The sequence below is a fragment of the Aptenodytes forsteri genome, unplaced genomic scaffold (genome assembly GCF_000699145.1).
Source record: "Aptenodytes forsteri isolate BGI_AS27 unplaced genomic scaffold, ASM69914v1 Scaffold65, whole genome shotgun sequence".
Taxonomy (NCBI): Eukaryota; Metazoa; Chordata; class Aves; order Sphenisciformes; family Spheniscidae; genus Aptenodytes; species Aptenodytes forsteri.
In genome coordinates this window covers 9,106,715-9,129,140 of record NW_008795127.1, presented here as the reverse complement: position 1 = coordinate 9,129,140, position 22,426 = coordinate 9,106,715, and the positions used below count along the sequence as shown (strand labels likewise).

General features: G+C 35.6%; 1 protein-coding gene across 1 annotated transcript in view; it reads right to left on the bottom strand.

The window, feature by feature from the left end:
• FRYL (FRY like transcription coactivator) overlaps positions 1–22,426 on the bottom strand; it is a 165,904-nt gene that overhangs the window by 2,165 nt on the left and 141,313 nt on the right. The window contains 8 exon segments of the mRNA XM_009277425.2: positions 144–340; positions 1,727–1,837; positions 2,784–2,801; positions 6,195–6,263; positions 11,052–11,150; positions 14,371–14,520; positions 16,532–16,739; positions 18,901–19,154. Coding sequence (XP_009275700.1) covers positions 144–340; positions 1,727–1,837; positions 2,784–2,801; positions 6,195–6,263; positions 11,052–11,150; positions 14,371–14,520; positions 16,532–16,739; positions 18,901–19,154 — 1,106 coding nt within the window.

Here is a 22,426-nt window from a genome sequence, read left to right as displayed (position 1 = left end):
GTAATGAAGCAACAGTGCTTGTCCTTTTCAATAAGGACATCTAGCAAGAGCTGAAAAAACCCTGGAACAGTGCCTGTCCCCATCTTTAAATTAAAAAGGTCCATTAGCAAACTCGGGTCTGAAAGCAATCCTTAAGCACTTACCTGAAAGCCTTGACCTGTGCTACAGCTGACACAAACTCCTTGCTTCTCAGGGTTTCAATGAGAGAGTGAATAGCCGTTTCTGTGCTAGCTTGGGAAGACTCTGCAATTTCAATTTCTTCGATACCACTGTCGGACGCAGCCTCAGCCTCTTTCAGACAGCTCTCCAAAAGAGCGAGTTCTTCAGACATGTTTATGACCTAAAACAAATATGAGCGAGCTCTTCTAGTTTAAATGTATTTTCAGCCAAATTAACTTTCAGCAAATCAGACTTACATTTTTCCTCCTCTTTGCAATCCTAAATGAGAGGCAGAAAAAGTACATCCAAATATTTGCTGCAGCTGCTTAACTATACAGCTAATTTAATGGCCCAAGTGTGCATGTCAGGTATTTGGGCTTTCCCCGACGAAGTTTTCATCTTAGTTAGTTCTTTTAAAATTTGTTTCAAAAAAATCCATTTTTCTCCCCACATCACTTAATAACAATTAAACTGACAAGAAGAATTAAACACTTTGGAAAAGTACAGCAGCAACTGTGTTATTACAAGGACAACTTGAATATGAAGAAAAAATCTGTAAGGCTGGTAACCCAGCAGAATAACTGTAGTGAAGCCAGTGTATGTAGTACTATCTTTGGCTTTAGCTCCAATGCATGCGTAAAAGACAAGGCCATCGCTCAGAATACGATTCTACATCTAACTAACGTAGGCAAGAAGTGGGACTGGTGTGATGCCGACCTTCTACAACATTCTCCAGATGGAAATGAACTCACTTATTTGCAGCCTCTACAAAAATCTGGAAATAGAACTTACGAACATGCATCATTTTTTCCTAAGCTACTCGAAAACCAAAAGACTTTCACCCCGCTTTTTCATTTTCCTCCCTACTATATCAAGCAGGACCAGGCCTATTTTTTTCCTGCTACCTCTATTTATTGCATTACAGACCCAGGGGAGAACTTTCAGAAGGCATTCTTAATAACATAACGCATTCAGATTAACTCAATTAACATCACATATGCACCACAAGTGCACAGCTCAAGGACACATTCTACTTCTAAAGTTAGTACAACTAAAAATCAGGCAGAAGATGTCTAGAACGCATTACTAACTGCATTCAGGATGGGGACTAAGGCTGCAGAGTAATTGAATGGTGGCTGAAGTGACACAGTTCTATAAATCAGCTGGTAGCAAGTGACGGTGTTCACAATAGGAAACACTGGGGTGATGGAAAGGGGCTTTATCACAGAATTCTGTTGATTGGAGTTGATGTGCCTTGATTGTAGCTTGATTAGAATACACCAGGAGCGCTACTGAAATATTTAAAATCCTCATCACTGGACTCCCTGCATTCCTGTCTATTTAAGAGCTTTCAAGCCGTACAAAAATCAACACACATAATTGAACATCTCAGAAAATTCTTGCGAGCTCTACTTAAATCTTTTATTGATTGGCTATAAAACAGCTGGTACCCTCCTTCAGTTTCTAAAAAGATGTCCCACTGATGAAAATGTTATCAAAATGTATTTTAAATGGTTTGGCTTTAAGATATCAACAACTAGTAGCTAAATGGCATGGTTTTCATTACCTCTGCTTCTTTCTTGATTGTTTTTACTTGGCTGATAAGTTTGCAATAGGCTTGGAACAGAAGCAGCAACTGGAAATGCAACTTGTATAGCCTCCGACACAACTCCAGCTCCTACAAATGTAAACAACATTATTATATTCAGGAAGTGCAAAACATCTACTATCCAATACAAGAGACAATAAACGACAACTTCTTCAGTATAGAATGGGCAAAATTAAAAGTAGTTATTTGGTTACTGAAGAAAATGCCAAAAAGATTTAGAAGCTAACATAGCAGAAAGCTAATGAAAAGCAGATGAAAGCATCATTCAGTTCTAGATTTACAGGTAGCCTCTCTCACACAGGTTTAAAGTTTACTTTTTAATAAGTTACATTTCCAAGAAGGGGGGTGGAATGGGATGTAAAGTGATTCAAAAGGCATTTTGAAATGTCATGTTCCAAGGCAGAGTTTCATAGATCACTTACTTTTATTTTTGATATTTTACTGTTTTAAATTCAAGATCTAATATCCAAAAGAAGCAGTTGTGGTCTCTAAGTATGGAATCTTTCATAACCATTAATATAAATATGTAAGCACAGTATATAACCTGGCCCTTAGCTTACAACTGCCTGATGGAATAAGAGGAGATTAATTCCATTCTTGGAGGCAAGAATAATGTTTCCTTTATAGAAGGTAGCTCTGATTCTGTTTTAGAAAATACCACATGATACATGCTTAAGGAAATGGTACAGCAGTATTAACTTATGCACTGTCTTGCTTCCATTTTTATGCGTCTAAAACACCAGTCAAAGTGCAGCAGTGTTAATGCTGCTTTACGTACAGACATAAAAGCTAGTGCTAATGGAATAATCTTCTGTAACATTCTACTAACTACAGGATCCTATTATCTACAAAGGACCAACAGTCAATGGGTTAGATGATGCAAAATTGAAGCACACAGCATTTTTGTAATAGTCTATGACAAGACACCACTATGTCACAAATGGACGAGACAGATGGAGACCAGTTTGGTGACTGGCATGGTTAAGTATTTGATAAATCAAGAACCGTCACTTACTGCTAGAATTTCCATTTGCTAAGCAAGAAGATGAGCAGGTCACAAAAATACAAAGAAAGAAAAAAAGATCAAGAATTAGTGTAGGAAATAATTTTAATTAGGATAAAAGATGTCCCAGGTAAAATGGAGGAAGAAATACAAGTAACATGCTCCAAATATACCCTGAACGTAAAAAAATTAACAGACTGAATTTGAAGTGAAATTATTTGCTGCTATACCTAACAATAGATAGCATTGGCTTTGTTGTCCCACAACATGAGTAACATACTTCACTTACAACCCTGTCTGGTCTTTGTGTGACTACACTGCATTATGTAGTCTTAAAGGTATGCAAATTTAAGGAAATCAAAACCAAGGACACTTAGGTCTGAACAGCTGTACAATGCTGCTTACTTTTCTGTACCACTATAGTTTAAGCAAAAAGAATGCCTTTTAAAATTTGAGATGTAATGCTAACTTGGATTCTGAATCAGTTTAGAAAATTCTTGGTTTTGCTAAACTAAATTCTCAACACCTCATTGTGAGATTTCTGTAATTTAATTGTACTTGGTTCTTACAAGCTACTTCAGAAAAATGTTTGGGCAGGAGGGACAGGGAAAGAAATTGTCAGAAAATATATTTGTCAGACTAGGGCCAGGAACTTCACTTCTGTGCTTTGTACAGCACTAAGCGTATTGATAGCGTTTAAGCAAGTACAATGGTCATAGTAAACATACGAAGATGCAACCGATGTCCGATTCCAACAGGCAGAAGCAGTTGAGCTTTACTAAGCGCATAGTTATACACAATGTGTGTAAGTTATACCTGATGTGCTTAACAGACTATAAACATTGCATGCTTTTGTTCTGTACTCTGTGCTATCATATACATAGCACAATTATTATATAAGCAAAAAATTCTGATGCACAGAACACTGCGAAGAGATAAGATCTTGAACTGCCAAAGTTGACAAGAATTCTATGACTCGCTTTAATGAATCAGACTTTGAGAAACGGCAGGGTCAATTATTTAATATTTTTAGTCATTAAGTTCCGGTGTTCTTTAAGCCAAGTCTTGTTATTACTGTAAGCCATAAATAATCCCTCTCCCCAGAATCACACCTTGATAGCTATTCTAAAAATTCAAGAGAGGTTTTCCTTTAAAAATGGCTTGGTACTGCTTCAGTGTCTTTCACATACTTGCTCACTTGAGAAATAATCTGATTTTTCTACCTGCCAGTCCTGTACAAACAGTGTAGCCAGAGTCCAGATGCATTCTTTCAGGCTTGCGTGTAAGTACTAATAGCAAAATCCAATAATTAGATTTACTTGCAAGTCTGCTAGCAATGTGCAAGCCAGAACAGAATTCATCTCACTATTCCTTAGCTGTATTGACCACAGTGCTAAAAATTAGTAAGAAAATGTTATTTGTGTTAGTGAATGAAAAATATCTGTTGAATGAAGCTGTTCTGTTTTCCTGAGCAAGACCAACACGTACATATTTTTAGCATTAACTGGTTGGCTAGATAGACTTATCAGCTCCACACTCCATTTACAAGGACTTTTGAAACAATGATCTTACACTTGGTAACTTCTCAATCTCCTTCAAGTCACTATAAGCTTCTGTGAATAAATTTAGAACTTCTGTAAATTGCGTATATTTATGAAGCAGGATAACAGGACTCCGCTTTCTCAATGGATACTATATATTAAAATGATTTTAACTGAACCTGCAAGTGCAAGGAGCACATAAAGAAAAAATTGCCAGCATGCCTTGCAGGCTAGGATTGAAAACCAAAATAGGTCCCCACAAATAATCAATGTGAATGGACACATAACTCCTTTTCAGAGGCTATCTTCAAACCCTGCAGAAACAGGGAAGAACAGACAGAACTGCATCACTTGGAATCCTGCATTCTCTCCGTACAACCTAAATGAAAGCCTGCACGTGGCTTTCTTAGTTTCCATTTCTTAGTTTCCATTTCTTAGTTTCCCTAGCTATACAGTGGAAACAGTAACATTTACCTTCATGGTAAGAACAGTTATGTTCTAACAGTTAAATGTTAGAACAGTTTCTTGGTGTATATAAACAACATTCTAAAAAAAGCATAATTTATGTATTTCAGTCCATATTATTAATATATGGAACAGTTACTGTATTGTAATAGTGAATGTTGTTACGTATTTCTAAACACATACCAGTCAGTATACGAAGATGTAAACCAAGTGTAAAATACACTAAATGTTGTGTTCATAGGCAAAGCAAAAATCCTTGCAAATGGTAGCAAATTATTTTGCTGTATTACCTATGCTTATCCACATGAAATATTTTTTTAAAATGTGCAACTTTGATGCAATATAAAAATCAACAGTACATTATCACATATTTCAGTACTCTAAAAGTTGAGGTGCATTTTGTGATTGAATTAAAAAAATATACATATATATATATGATAGCAAATGAAAACTGTATAAAAGAAGAAATAGTCCAAGCACACAGTAGACATTTCTGTTGCTGAACACTACATTTCCAGCAGCAGAAACATGACCAACTGCATCAATGAATAGAGTTTGATTGAATAAAAGGAATAAAATTCCTCCTTCCTCAGCTTTGATTTGGGATTTTTGTCAAAACATCATTGTGAAAAGGTAAGTTCATCTGCTATCTGCAATTCTACTTTGTTACATCTTTCACTGTTCTTATTACAGGACTCTAGATGGCAGATTCCTTGTATGTACTAATGATAGGTTTTGGATTTGCTTTTTTATCTACAGTGTCAATATTATGCAGCTCTTATTTAAAAAAAAAAAGTCCTAGTCTACTGGGGAAAAGCTATCGCTTACTATAGCAATTAGTAATATTAAATATGGATGACTGCCATGCAAATACATACAAAATATTGAACTAATATTAATAGCTTATGTCACCTATTGTTGTTAGATGATATTTTGACAGAAGTGTTTCATGAGGTTTTTGCCATACTGCTACTTTACTTCCTGTTCCTTCCCACCCAAATAATGGCTCCTGAAAGGTCATATGTATTTATATAGTACTAATTATATTAAATTCAGCAGAGATTTTTGGCTAGACAGTTTATCTGAGCATATAAGCAGACTGCTAATCTTTTTTCTTCTAGAAACAGCTGCAGAAAAGCAGACTTGCTGGTACACAGATGGTATCTAGTCTGCTTATCTACTCAGTGTTATTATGTCTAGAACCCAAGATGGGTTGGACAACTTTTATTAAAAAGAGCCCTTTTTATTAGACCGCTACTTCATAAGAATCTGAGTTTCCAAAAGATAGTATGATAACTGAAATGAAAAGCTTTTCATACATTTTTAATCTCTCTGTGAATATTGGAATTTTTGTGCAACAGATACAAAGATGTTTTTTAATCTCATATCCAGAGACTCACAAATGACATACACCTACCTGGGCATCTGCGTTAGTGCCATGAATACCATCATCAGTACCAAATGTTCTTTTGCAGTCTTCTAGCCACTGCAAAATAAATATAAACAAGATTAAACATCTTCTGAAACAGACCAAACTGAAGACTCTGCTAAAACTGCCTAAGACACTTCATCAAGCCTTGCACATTCTCAGATTACGTAAGAAATTGTGATACAAAATCAATTGTTTACCAATATTGTTTCCACTGATTATTTCCACTCTGATATATCACTTTGTAGTTTTCATTGTGTCCCTTCCTTTGTAAATTTCCTGTAGCCTTCATTACCCCCGATGGGGATAGTACACTTTAGCGTAAATACTAATCTGTGATTGAATTTGGGTACTGTTATAGTGAGACGTGTGGGAGCGTGGAGGCAGAAAAATCCCATTCATTAAATGACATCGTGTTTTTTCTTTACTTGCTGCACAAGGTTTACACCAACATGATTTCTCAGCATTTAAAATATAGCACTAATTCAAATTAGAGAGTAAGAGTAAGCCTGTTATATTTCTTGGGACTACTTTAGAAACAAAAGGAAACAGCTCTCCTGTGTAATGAGATGCAAGTGCAGGTTTACTGGATGGAAAGAAAAAAAATTCTTTAATGGGAGTTTAGCATCACCTCCAGTTCATACAAGCCAGGGAGATGAAGTATTCTCACATGACACAATGCAAACATGCAGATTCCACTCTCTTTCATGAATACAGGGCTGTATTTAACCCCAGTTCCTATAGCAGACAAGAAGTTTATTAATTTCAGTGGGTAATCTCTTCTTCTAGCTTTAACCAACCATGCAAATTTAAAAGTGTTAATATAAAGCATTTGCAGAATCAAATACGCTCTTATTGGACAATACGATCTGATCATCTCATTGACGCAGCGCCCGGCATGTTTTTCTGTACAGTGCAAACAACTGCAAGCATGAAGTAATTCGGGTATTACTGAAATGGGAATGCGTCATGTTGAGATAAAGTGCAGATTATCTTCTGAAATGAAGAACAGGCTCTATACATCCAAGAAAGAATAATTTAGCATACTGTGTTCTTGGTATCTTGAGTCTCACAGGAAATCTTAGTGACCTTTTTCTAACCTTTGTCTGATGCAAGAAAAAGAAAAATGTGATTTCCCATCTGCTCAATTTAATAAAGGTTACTCAGTGAATTAACTAGGCCTGTGTGCTTATCAAGAGGAGAAATGGAATTCTCTAAACACCGCAGTGTCAGTTTCAATTAGTGACATGGATACAAACGTACACAGCAAATCTCATTTTTCTTTTTATCTGACAGCATCCATCGGTAACAGTGGAGTAGGTTTGCACTGGAACAAACAGCATCAGCAGTTGGGAAGCTAGTATTTATTTTCACACACTGCCCTTTTAAGATCATTTTAAATCTTAAAACCAGTCTGAATAAAGGGTGTACCTAGAATGTTATGATACACATATAACCTTATATTTTCTGTTACATTTATCTGATTCAGTATCTTTGTCCCTAATACACACGTGAAGTCAAAGCAGTTTCCTTGCAAGGAAATAGAACAGTAGCTCCGAAAAGGTGACAAAATTAATTTGTTAAAAATTTTTACAGAATATATGTTCAGCACGGTAGAAAGACCTAAATTTTCTCTTTGGGAACAGCAGTAGATTGTGTGACAAAATTATCTTCTTTATATGTTTGCTTCACATCAATTTGTGTTTTCCCCATATATCTCCTACAAAGATACAGAGTGAAGAGCGTTACTGAAAGCGTAATATAGGGAAGTCTGTGGTTGGTCTTGGTCATAGCACAGGTTGGTTTGCCAGATTAACCCCAAAACAGACATCCCAAACCACCCCCTATAGGTATATATATACACACACTATATATACTATAGGTACCTTTCTCTCTCTTACCTCAGTGCATAGATAAGAGTTTCAAGCAACTGCAGCCCAAGCCTCTTACTTTTAAAATTTGATTCATGTGAATGCCAGTACAACACACAGCACTGACAGTGACAAACATCATCTATTAGGGTAAACTTCAAACAACAATTTTTCATTAAAGAAGTTAATGTACAGAATTTTCCAGTGGTTGATTCTAGAGGATACCAGATTAACATGCAAATTATATTTATTTAAATATAAGTTAATTTATATTTACTTTATTCCACAATAGCCTAACCAGCTTAGTTTGATCATTTTTCTACATGTTTCTATGAAAAAAGCAAGGATCTGCAATAAGCTCATTATGTGTTTGCCTTAATACTTTCAGACTGAATAGGATACATAGCACAATTGCCTGCAATAACAGAAATTCAGATTTGACTCAAGGAAGTCTCTTTCAATCATTCCCTATACTCTGTTTATAGGACAGAGTAAGAAAACCAGTAAAACACATCTGAGAAGCATCTTTGGAAGATTCTTAGTCTACGTATACTATATAGAATGCATAGAATACATAAAAAAAAAATTGACCAACAGCTGAAGAAATGCTTTTAATAAAAGTTTTAGAAAAACAAATTATCTGAGACAATTAGTCACTACTTCTAAATTAACATGCTAAATAAATAAATAATGCACTAAATTAGCTAAATGACATGCTATCAAGAGTCAGAAACGATTGGTCAAAGCTATACATTTCTTCCTCCTCAGTACTGCTTCTTTCTATTTATAAATGATTAAATAAAAATAAAACCCTGGCAAAATGCTCTCAGTTATTTCAGAACAATTCCTTTCATCCTGTGAACCTTTTTCCTGCTCCAGTCACTCTCAAATCCTGTGGCAGAAGACAGGCTGACCACAGAAACATGTTACTGGACACCCTTTTGACAGCTGCACTACACAAAAACAACTCTTTCACTATGATATAATGACAGAGGCCATCAAACCAATATCCATATTCCTTTATCAAGTAAAATAAAATACAAACAAGCTCTTAATATCCAGCATGGATTTCTGTTGATATGATACGTGGCAGTGCAAAATTAGCTAAAAATACAGTAAGTGAATTCATGGCCATCCGAAAGGGACACAATTTTAACTCATCATACTTTGACAAATGAACCAAACAATACCATTTGTTATTGCTATGATAAACTGTAGGCTAAATAAGGAGTTTATATAAGGAGAATTCATCGATGTTTGGATAGTCACCATTCTACACGTGCACGCGTGCGTGTGTGTGTACACACACAAAAAAGCTCCTCTCTACCCTGCCGCCTCAAATCTTCCTGTCTCACCCTGGGGCAAATCCATTCATCTCTCTGTGCCTCAATGTTGCTCTCTAATATGAGGAATAAAATACATTATTTTCTCATAGAAGTGATGACAGCATTATGCATTGGAGATTGTCAGACATTAAATATTACATCAAGTAAGGTAATCTTAGCCATTTGTTTCTGATTAAGCCTAAATGGCAAAATGTAGCTCATCGTATTAGACCTCATGAGTTAAGTGTACAAATAAATTGTTATTGCCACAGAGCCCGACAAAAAATGTAGCAACTCTTTAGCAGAAATGCTGGCTTGGATCCTAGAAACAGTTTACCTACATTAACAGTGCTGTGTGGCATACTTCAGCATTGGTTTTGAGGAAACTGCGTTTCTTTTGAGATCCTTTCCACAAAAAAGTGGATGTCTATTCTATCGAACAGATGAGCTGTCAGCAATCTTTGCAAGGCAGAGGCCTTCGTTTCCTAATAAACTCAGCATGATCAAGAAACATGGAACCACTTGTGCTGCAGAATACAGCTCTGCCAAGACGTCATGGCTTGAATTCTGGTTCTGTTTTGCATCATTCAAACTTGCCTATACGGCCATTGTCATGGCCTCACAGGCTGCTGAGATCAGTAAAAAGTTCCTTCAAATGCATGTTTAATTTTCCTAGGAATCATTTTCTCTCTACAACAAAAGCCCCATATAGTCTCTCTCTCCCTGTACCTGCAAAACTGATTGTAGATCCATGTTTTCTTTTGGCTCTTGAAATAGAAATCTGACCTGTTTCAGTCCTCTTAAGTTAGTATCTTCCTGAACTTCACACAAAGGTTCACAAAAAACAAACGTACAAACCCTTGCTACAGAAATTTTCAACTTTTAAACTTTGTGTTTCTTTGCAAAAAGGGTATAACCACTAACATATTCCTTGAAAACTAAACTGTATTATTCTAAATAACTGACATAAATGTCAGCCTCAGTTGGATCCTGTTGTAGGATGAGACACCTAAATTTATGTGTCTATGTGTGACACAGCTGTTTAAGCCCCCCTTACAGTCAGTGGAGATGCAGTCAACAAAAAGGAGTCTAAAGACCTATTCAGCTGAGTAACGAGTCAGTATCTATATTAGGATAAAACGCATTGCTTTCTTGATTTCTTTTATTGTATTGACGTGATCCTTGAATACTATGGGTGTTCAGGCACTTAATTCACATATAGATAGCTACCTGTAAATGTCTTAATCTGAAGGTGAATCCCACCCTTCTAGTCTAATAAAATAAGCCAGAACACTCATAAAGAAAAAACCTACCATGATTTATTGATATTCATGTTAAAAATATTTGAATATTTTTAAAAGAGGATTTTTAAATTAGGAATGCACTTTTCCCAATGCTAGTGCATTTGTGCAATGTTATATATTCAAAGTCAATTTCAGAAATATGTGCAACAAAAATGAACTGCACATAAGAAAAACCTCAAGTTCAGATTATACACGTAGAATAGTAGTAAGAAAAGGAAACAGGATTTTATTTCGGAATTTTTTTCCCCACGGTCTAGATACTCGTGTGTTGAGAGATAAAGGCCTGCAACATTTTCTTGATGAGTAGGTTCTAATATTTTGTGTTTTGAAATATAAAAGACTCACCTGTTCTGCTGCCTCTCTTTTGACATTATAGGTATCCAGGTGTTCTTGGAGCTCTAGAACACTGAACTTCAATGTTTCTAGCAGGCCACAAGACATTAGCTGGAAGATAAAAGCAATCACCTCTGTAGTCATGTAACATCTGACTATAATCCATATAGTCTAATATCTAAATTATGTAATATGAAATTCCAAGTCCACATTTGGAAAAACAATTGAATTAGAATTAATTTGGTATAGATCATTCGTGACACCTTTGAGTTAGTAAGCTAACACATGTAGCTGTATCAGTTAAATCAGTGAACAACAGTTTTGATTCCAAAATAGGAAGGGCAGTACTTAGTTAACATCTGGAAGAGAGATTTCAAAGGGATTTTTAGATCTTCCAAAAAGAAGAACAATATTTGATATACACACAGCTAGTGTAAATAGAATAGCCTGCAGCAGGAAAAAAGGTACTGCTGGATTGCTCCTGTAGCAACCTAAGGAGTGTCCAGTGAGGGTTACTTGCCCTTCTCAAACTATACCACCAGCAAAGGCTTCAGTCTGTAGGAACCAAGAACTGTCAAAGCAGGAACTGTTGGATGTTTGAAGAATTTTGTACCATTAGCGACTTTGCCTTTTTCAACATAGTTTCAAAAATCTCTTTTTCCCTCAGGGGCTGCTACCTCAGCTTTGCTCCACACCATTTCTCCCTGCAGTTTTATTTCCCCTTAGGTTTTTCTTATTAATTCTTCTCCTGTCACCTCCTGTAATAATCATGCTCTAACATGATGCTTCCTCCCTCACACTGGTCACCCCTTGCACACATTAAGAGCTCCGTACTTTTCTCCAATCCCTGTTACCTGGTACCTCTTGGTCAGCTTGAAAGTGCAAGCCCAAGACTGTGATCACAAAATTGTGGCACGGAGAGTCACAGTATCCCACATTAATTCAGGCAGGGGTGGGAATGATGCTTACATGTTTTTCCAAGTGCATCAAGATTATTATTCTACCACCATATTAAGACACTGCTACTCCCAACCTCTATGTCCACACCAACCAAGAAGCAAGTTACGGCTCTGTGGCACGATGCCACTCTGCACTCAATGTGTGCAATAACATCAAAGTGCAAAGAAGTCAGCGGGTTTCTTGTATCAGCAATAGGCCATGAGCTACTCCCAAAGTGCTCGTGAACCCGTGCTTTGATGTAAGGGGGCATCTTTCTGCTGAAAACAACTTTCTGAATGAATCAAAGGCCAAATTTGAATCGAATGCCAATCTTGTACACATGAGTAGACATCACGAAACCAAAGATTTGTGCATGAACGTTATTTTGGATCAGCTGTTCCTTCTTAGTGAGAAGTAATCTGATAAACTAGTAGGTTCATTTCAATTAAATCACTTGGAGAGGAAAGATTTATCTACACAGTATTTGCCAATGTAACAACACGAATGTGTGTATGTGCAAACATATGCATGTAAACATACACACAAGTCTGTATACTTGTGTGCATATATATTTATTATTCCTTTTTATATTTGTATTTTTTATAGATATACATTTACTTATTTATTTTTTAAAACATACATGCTGTTCTAGCTAGACACTTGTGTAACTCTTCCTGTGGCTTCTTATCCCAAACAAATTTCTTCTTTTTGTTAATTTCTACTGCTTTTAAAGTGGCATAAGTTAAACAAAAAACATTACACATGGTTCCCCTGAAATGCACTATCCGTACCATGCTTTTTTAGTCCCCGTATTCTAAAGTGAGAGCGTAAGAGCAGAGTTGCCCCTTAGCACCAAGGGAAAAAAACAGGTCAGGAGAAGAGTCTCACGCTGGGTCAAGGCCAAAGATCCATCTATCTCAGTCCCCCATCTGACAATGCCTAATAGCAGTTGCTTAAGGAAGGGCAAAGCGGGGCAAGCATGTGGTGGTGATCCACTTGCCCCAGAATGCTTTCTTAGCCTCTGTCAACGTGTTGTTCTGCGTATTCAAAAATCTATGCAGGGCTATTTCTTTCATGAATCTCTTTAGTTGCTTTTTGAAAACATGAACAGACACTGTAAAAAAGGACAGGGTTTCACAGTTTGATTATGTATCACATGAAGGATCACCTATCTTTGGTTCTGTATGTTTTGTAAGTCACTGCTAGCTTAATTTGATCACCCTTAACATCAAATAAGACAACAATAAAATAATTTCTGTCACTTTTCCATGATAATCAAGACATCTATAGACAGATTTCTCTCCTGAAGGGCTGAAAAATCCTAGCCTGCATACTCGTATCTTATATGGAAGCTATTCCACATATCTCATAATCCTTGTGATCTTTCTTGGAACCTTTTCCAGTTCAACTGCATTTTCTCTGAGAGCAGGGGACCAGAACTGCCCCCAGAATTCAGGATGTAGGTATATCGGGGATATGTACATTAGCTCAATGATGTTTTCTGTTTTGCTGTCTCTTTTCTTGATTATTCTAGCATAGCTTTTTTTGACTGCTGCTGAACATTGAGCTCACTTCTCACATTAATATTTATTATAACCCAAGATTGCAACTTGTGTAACAACAAACAATTCAAAGCCTTCATTGTATATTTGTAGCTAGAATGTTTTTCTCATGCATCATTGAATATATACATAAACAATACAATTTAAAAAGGCAAAGTTGCTGCTAAATAAGTAGTCTTCCTTTTTCTTCTCTGTGCAAAGAATATAGAATAAATATGAACAAGCAGGGAAGGTAAATAGCAAGGGAATTTAAGTGATATCTAGTATCAGTAAGTTCCCTCACTTCTCATTGTTACAACTGGAGGTTATTTTTGGAGAAAATGCACTTCTCACTTGTGTTTTCAAATGTTTATGATATATAGTGGCCACCTAACATTTTAATTCCTTTCTGATTTCAATTATAAAAAACATCTTTTTTTTTTACATCCCAAGATTATCCAGATGTTTCAATCAGTGATGTTAGACAGCAACCTTTTGAAAGGCAGAAATATAATAAGCATATTTTATTCAAACCTTTGAAAATCTTCCCGAGCATTGCTATTTTCCAAATGTTAAAACATCATTTTGTACATTACATAAAAATGTTTAAGCAGATCAATTATAAAAAACATCTTTTTTTTTTACATCCCAAGATTATCCAGATGTTTCAATCAGTGATGTTAGACAGCAACCTTTTGAAAGGCAGAAATATAATAAGCATATTTTATTCAAACCTTTGAAAATCTTCCCGAGCATTGCTATTTTCCAAATGTTAAAACATCATTTTGTACATTACATAAAAATGTTTAAGCAGACAGATATTTCAACATGTCAGTTTATGAGATTTTTACCGTTTCTGCATCCACAAAGACTGTCGGACATTCTGAACATAACATCATCACTTCCAGAGAACTTTTAAATTTTGTTCCAATGCGCTGTAGACTTTCGCCAAGAAAGCTGACTGAATCATTTGTTATAGATACAAACTTTCTTTGAATGGTCTAGAAATCAAATCAGAAAAACATTTATTTTACATTGTGTTTTACTACCCCTCCTCTGGCAGAATTTCAGGACAAATTTCCATCATGACAGCATATATTTTTGTCATTAAATTACAAACTAATACATAATTTGCTCTGAATATTTATGTAAAACTAGCTCCAGAAAATGCAATCAATCAATTAATAAATAAATAAAACCAGCCTGTATCTATAAAGACAATTACTCCTTTCACATCTAGGCCTTTAGCATCAGTATAGATGGATGATTATTTGTCTTTATGCAGTACAGACAGTAGTTTGATTCATTTTCAAGTGTTTGTGTTGCAGAAAATTATACACAGAGTTTTATGAGTCAGAATATGACCTGTGTAGCACAATTTGTGTCCAAAACTGCCACCTGCAGGGTTTCTACCTTCTTCAAAAAATCAGTCCTACGTATATCATGTTCACTTCTGTTACGTAGACTGTTGGCTTGGCCTAATACAACACTGCACTTTGCTATATATTATTTCATAAATCCTAGGAAGTTACATGTAGAATAAAACTATACAAAGATGATATTTACAGCTGCAAAGTTAAACACAGTGTAGGAGCCAGAAGGCAAAATGGAAAGGTCCAGTCAAACAAGACCTCCAGGGTCTCATTTAATCATTTTAACCCTCCTCTGTACCCAGTAACAACTCCTCAGGAACGCCCAGGCTCGAGCGCTGGAACACTATTGCCCCTTTTCCCAGAGTATCCACCTTTCCAGCTGACTGAGGGCTATCCTGTCAAGCCACAGAAAGTTTCACCTTTCTTTCTAGCTCCCTCTTTAATGAACACAAGAGAATATGAACTCCCATTTTACCACTTTCAGGACATGAATGAATGTGTGAAAAGCAACTGCAGCTAAGCTTTGGTATAATACAGAGAAACTAAACCCCTGATGTCTAGATGAAGCAAAAAGACAAAAATCTGAAACCAGTAACAGGAATTTCACAGTGCTGTGGCAAAATACTTAGTTCAACTAAAAATGGAAAATGGGTATAGATGCACAAACAAGTTATTCCATGAATAAGGTAGAGTACGAGTTCTTCACATGTAAGTTACTTCATGGTACTAACCCTAAACCTGTCCATACATATGGGATAAAATGCATGCTAGCGTGGTAAAACAAAGTGAGGCTTTCACTGAGAAATTTATTATGATATACCAAACAGTAGGCAAAATTAATATTGGAGATAGAAGAAAGGGTTGGAGTCATAAGGTCTTGGTTTGTAGTACTGAATCTCTGCTCTTTGCCCACTTGGCATGTTGCCTGTAAAGAAAATGGATTAGTTGTTCTTCTCCTATCCCATAAGAAGTTGCAAAGAATAATGTACGTCCAAGTGGTACCACTTTGAAAATGTAAAAAAACCCCATCCCCTGCATATAGGGAGGAGGGAGCCAGAAAAATTAAGCCATAGCCATTTTGTGTTGGACACCAGATTTATGAGGTAAATATAGTTAAAGAGAGGCATTTGAAACTTCCAGCTTTAGTGGAGCTCCTGGTGTTTCAATTACTTCTCTGCAGAAAAAAACCTTTTCTCACAAGGCAGATACAAGATAAATTCATTAGTGTTTGTCATGCTGCGATCCTGTAATAATGAATCCCACAGAAAACCCAGGAGGAAGACATTAATTCTGTAATCAGCACAGAACCTGGGTGACATTCAGAAAATAAAAGAAGGAACACAACCTGAACTAAGAGCTTACAAGAAACCCTGAACTGTTTTTTTTGAGCTGTTTTTTTTTTTTCCTGAGTAGGAGCACTACTAGACAATGAATACAGCAGATAATCCCATGGAAAAAATACTGTATGACCATATAACATTCTTTTAGCAATGTAGCTTTTTTGTCTGCTTTTGATTTGCTTTCTAAGGCTTCTTCTACCATAATCTTGTGACTTCTGCAGTTACAGAGGGGAAGAATAGTTTTGAAAGCAGGAGTAAAGGATTTCAGACAAACAACCATGCACTGGCAATTCACTGACCTGAAACAATCTTGAGAAGACGTGAAATGTATAGACAGCACAAGATCCATCTGTATCTGACAGCATTTGATTGACGTGGCAGCGCCAGGCTTGCTCTTCATCATCATATGCAACTGGTTGGAAAGCTGCCAATATGGCAGAAAGAAATGGTGAAGGAGGTGGGGAAGTTTGTACTTCTGGGAAACCATCCTGTTCTTCTTCATCTTGGCTATGAATAACAAACAACAGAAATCAATTCCTCAGTAAATTTTTTAAGAAAAAAACTCCCTCATTTTGGTAAGAAGAAAAACTAAGAATCTGGAATTCAGAATAACGTTTTGTAAAATAAATAATCAATCAACTAAGGTAACTATGAACCAAGAAAAGAGTAAAAAATCAAAAGCTTTTGCTAATGCAATATAAAAAATTGCTTATACTCTCAAATACCTCCAAAGTTTATTAAAACACGTTATGTCTACACATGTCTACAGACAAAGGGCTATCTGTAGGTTATATATAGGTATATACAGCACTATATATACACACCACTCAGAAATTGGTATTTTTTTTCTTGCCCCCAATAACTGAATTAACATTCAATTCTTCAAATTTTTATTCATCTAAACATACTGTCTACCAATATCTGTAACAAATTTTAGCTTTCCTTAAGAGAAACAGAGCTCATTTAGCAGTAAAATACTATTTTATAACTGTCTTAAGTAACATCATAAGTGAATGGAGATAGATTGGAACACTTTCATTTTTATGGGCAATCAATTTAATGGGCCTTTGTTCAAAGAGCATTCTGCAGTCATACTTTCCATTAGGCACCAAACGTCCAATAAAAATATCAAACTATAAATTAATCAATGCTACTACTTACAATCATTAATTTAATTGTTAAAATTTTCTGTATTACAAGGAATGATACGTTTGACAGTTGTTCTTGTATAATTGTACTTATGCAGCAAAAATACGTGTGGGAGGATTCCAAATACAGATAGGTTATTAAAGTAAGTTTTTAAACACATACTGTTTTTCTCTATAATAACCACCTCATTCACAGTGGCACCAAGTATGTCTTAAAGAAGACTTAAACATGTCTTAAACAAGAAGTGTGGGTGCTGGTTTTAGGTACATTCATTTTAGCAGCACAAAGCTCAAAATCTAAGATGCAATCCTTTTGAATAATACCTGTAAGCAAAGCTTCAAAAAGATTTTCATATATTTCCAACTAGTGTATCAACCCTATAAATAATCACCTCTGTCGCTCTTCAAACTAGAGCTATGGGGTTTTTTGTTTGTTTGCTTAGTGTAAATAAACTAAAACTTCAAGAGATTTTTCAGTTGCACATTAGGAAATAACCTGCTGTTAACTGGTACCAGCCTTTAATTCTTGCAAGGCATATTGCAGTAGGTTGCGTATGGGATTACAAGATTCAATTTCTCTGTCTCCGTCCCAGTAGAATCTTCTCAAATGACTTGGTCTTTTACAGGTCCTGTTGTGCCCCTTTCTGTAAAAGGCTCCTTAAATGTTCTCTCTCTGACAGAATATACACTAAGTCTATGTTCCTATATACACTAAGTCTATGTATTAGTCAATCTAAACTTCAGAACAAATTTTAAGTATGAACAAGCCTACGAACAATTTGGAATTTTTTTTTTGTTTTGGTTTGGGGTTTTTTGTTTGTTTCCCCTCCTTCTTAGACTGTTACCTTCAAGAGACTTAGGGTTTCACTTGAAATATGACTCAACCAGCTAGGACTAAGTATAACTTTTCTTCTCAATAGTTATTAAAAAATGGAAAAACATTATTTTACTTTAAAATGTCTTAGAAATGTACAAGAGACTAATAAATGTTAACACTGAAAGTAAACCTTGGGCAAATTCAAAGACAAACTGGCCTGACTCCTACAGGAGCTTTGATTTAAAAAAAAAAAAAAAAATTAACATTTTTTTTTTCCCCCTGTTTTTTCATGCCAAAATAGGTTCTGCCATAATTCAGAGCAGTTCAAAGGCTTTTCCATGTTATACTGCTTGCAGCTGGTGGCTGCCAAGAAAACACTCCAAAATGCCCTCTGATCTCTTTTCACATTTCTGTGCTATTGACGGTGATAAAGTGTGCTAGGTTTCTTTTATTCAAGAATTCTCATCTTTTCCTGCACTGCTGTTTTCCCTGTACCAGAAACAACTGCTGAGCAAAGTACTGAGTTTTATTTGCTGTAACAGGCAAAACCAATCAACCGTTATTTCAGATACGCAAAACATCATTTTAGATACTTGTATTATGGGATTCATGGAAAACCCCACACCATAAGAAAGCCTACTTTGTTTGATTCATGCACTGATAACATGTAATTTCTGTTACTTAGAACCAGTATTAATCTTACCTAGACAAACCAGAGAAGTCAGCTTCTTCTTCTTCACATCTCTCATCTAGCTCTTTCAAAGCAAGAGTGACATCCTCTTCACAGATAGATTCAGAATAGCTCTCAGGAGCTGCTGCCTCTGCCAGTTCTGGAGTCTCTTCCAACTCAAGAGATTCATGACAGACCAGACAGTCTTGTTGTTCTTGTAGTAGATACGACCCAGTGTCTTCACTAGCAGTGCTAACCTGTTCATCCCTTACTGCTGAACTGCCTTCCTGTGAATCAAACATACTTTTATTACTTTTATGGTTACAGATATCCATTTATACTTGAATCATTCAGCTCTTTGGATTGTTCACAGTTTTACTTGAGCAAAGACAGGCAGTCTATTTGTAATGTTTGTAACTTCTGGTTAACATTAATATCCTAGAATATAACTTATTATTTATAGCAAATACAATTTCTCATATACACTCAATTAAATCTGTTAAGAGAACACTCCCAAAAAAATATTTGCAAATAGCCTCAAACCTATTTAGATCACAACAAACACAATCAAGACTTTCATATTTTACTTTTCTAGGTAAGGACCAAGATGACTGCCTCATGCTTGCCTTTGGGGTCTGGAACCAGTACAGAATGTTTCTTCTCCTTTCCGCTCTCCATTTTAACAAGCTTCTAAAGCATAACTGAGCAACAGTGTAACAGATGAACAATGGAAAAGGAACATTCCACTATTTTTATTATTTTGCCATTACTGTTAATATGGGGAGCTTTAAGGGTTTTACCCTGAATCTCTAAATGTAGGCTTTCAATCACTGGCAATTATAAGGAGACGATGATTAGACTCAGGTAGGTAATATTAGAATGACCCTTTCTCCCTTCCCTCTTCCTCCATTAGCATTATTATACTCATTAACATCGCTATATTGAACAGAGGAATTCAGATTTAGTTAATTTACGATGAACCCATTTGAAACGTTTTACTGGATTTTTCTGTGGAATAAAAATAACACTTTCTTGTACTTGCTATTTCCTAAAGGCACAAATTATCACAGGTTTTCATTCTTAGTGTGCTGCTCTTCCTCTACTGGCATATCCAAGACTGGTCAACAAACATTTGGACAGCCTCTAAGCATACACATCACTTCATGGCTTTCATCAGTCTAAACAGATCCTCTGACAGATAAATAAATGTACACGTTAGAAAAGCCAATTCAGCTTTAAACAGAACTGTATCTTTTTCTTTCACAGTGATCCTAACCCTTATCTCACTTTGACTATGGTAGTCCTCAGTATGACACTGCTGTCATTTGACACAGCTAGTGACCTCACTTCTAATGCCTCTTTTGTAAAAGTTAAATCTGGAGTTTTATTGCACAGAACAGCCATTTTGTCACACTGAGCAGCTAAGGCACACGGGAATGCAAGACACTTTTACAATACCACAGCAAAATAATTTTGATTGAAGAACTGGTCCACTTCTATTATAGATGTTAACATGATACAGAGCTGCACTGATCTTGTCTGGTAGATGTACACAAGGGATACACTTTTAGAAAATATTTAAGTGCTAATTACTAGTTAATTAATTTACAGCTAAGTTAGTCTTCATAGTGCCATGACTCCTAATTTCTGAAGTTTTCTGTGTAACATTGGACATGTCTTTACTACCAACGTGAATGTTCTTTAAGTATCTTAAAAATGTGATTATTATATAGTTGACCACTCCACAGAACCTAAGGAAAATTACTTCTAGTAAACCATTCCCTCATAAATCCACAGTGCAAGTGAGTAAAATAGAGAATCATTTTAGTCAGAAACTTTCATATACTTAAGCTTGTAAAACTTACTGTACAAAATTGAAAATATTATTGTAAGCTAGATTGTAAATTCCCAACTGGAATGTGAAATGTCCTTTCTGTCCTTTTTGCAAAGATACATGCTATTACTGGGAATCAGCCAAATACATTTAAGTAAACTATATACTTAACTCTTCAGCATCCCTACAAGAGAAACAAGGAACTCCACTGCATGTAACTGGCACACATATGTGTTTTTAAATAATGGCTTCAATTTTTTTTATTTTACCTTAGATAAATTTTGATACATATTTATTGATATTAAAAACATTTTGATAACTGACACTTGGTATGCAATGAAATGCCTGTGTTGAAAGTGATATATAAAGTTTATGAGCATATAGGAAAAAACAACTGCACTATGCTGCGTATAAGAATTCAGAACAAAATTAGTTTTATTGGCTTCACAAATTTTTCACAGTGAGTTGATAGTGTGCATATTTTCAAGCTCATTCTGTTATAAGGCATAAAGCCAGCTCTCCCTTTGAGCAACAAAATCCAACTAGATAGCTAACTCTTGTAGAGAGATAACTTTGAATTGTGCTTGAAGAAAACATATGTATTTGACTGAATCCCATATTCTAACAAGCACAAAATAAACCTGGAACACATCATATTTAGTGATTGCATTCATATGCATTTGCAGTCTTTTTTTTTTTTTTTATATAGCAATTTTTTCTGGATGCTGCTTAGTCATGAAATTATTTTACAGCCCAGTTTAAATGTTTTCAATATTTTTAATGACATCGGTGCTTTTTTTATGTGAATGTTTTCACCTGGATTATCAGAAGTACAGTGATTTTATAAAGGGAGCTGCAGAAGAACAATGAATCCAAGTTTATAAAGGCAGTCTCAGAAAGAACTACGAAAACATAAAAATGAGTTACAGCTGAGAATATACCACAAGCAAACAATGGAGAAGACAAAAGTTCCATCATGGTGAATTTCATTCTATAAAATCCTAGCTTAAGTATCGCTTCTCCCTTTTGAAATCTTTACATAAAACATGTAGCCTATGTGGAAAAAAAATCATCCAGATTAAGTGTTCTTCCTCACTTAAAACTCTATTGGAACAAAAATGCATGTCGTAGACAAGCAGATGAAGTGCTAACAGAACAATTTGTTTGACAATCTAAGCTCAGGTGCTCTACAAAAGTTGAGACAATTTATCAACTGCAACATAACCAAACACTTTAAAAAAAACCCATACAGATAATCCTAATAGAAAAATATGAAAAATGTGGGAAAAATCTGCTTTATAAAAGTCACAATATTACACTTTAAGCAGGTGAGGATTTTATCACAGGAAACCAGTCACCCACACTTTCCCTTTGCTGTACTCACAGTTATCTTCATTCAATGTTAGCTAGGTGGGTGGTTTCCCTGTTAATAAGAGTGATTTTCTAGGTAGCAAACAGGTAGACTAGAGCCTTTGTTCAGAAACCCCAATCACTTGAACCAGTCAGTCGACTGTTTAAACCAAGTTGGCTGAAGACTCATTCTTAAGCGTAAACCATGAACTGGTTATTCAAATACACATAGGAATGGCTTAATTTTCTGGAAAACTCAGTAGAACTGTAAGTTCTGTTAAAGACAGGATTAGCAATGCTTGTCCAAATAAAAATAAGATTGCCAGTAGCATCAATAATTTTAACTGAAGAGATAAAAAGTCCACCTAAACCAAG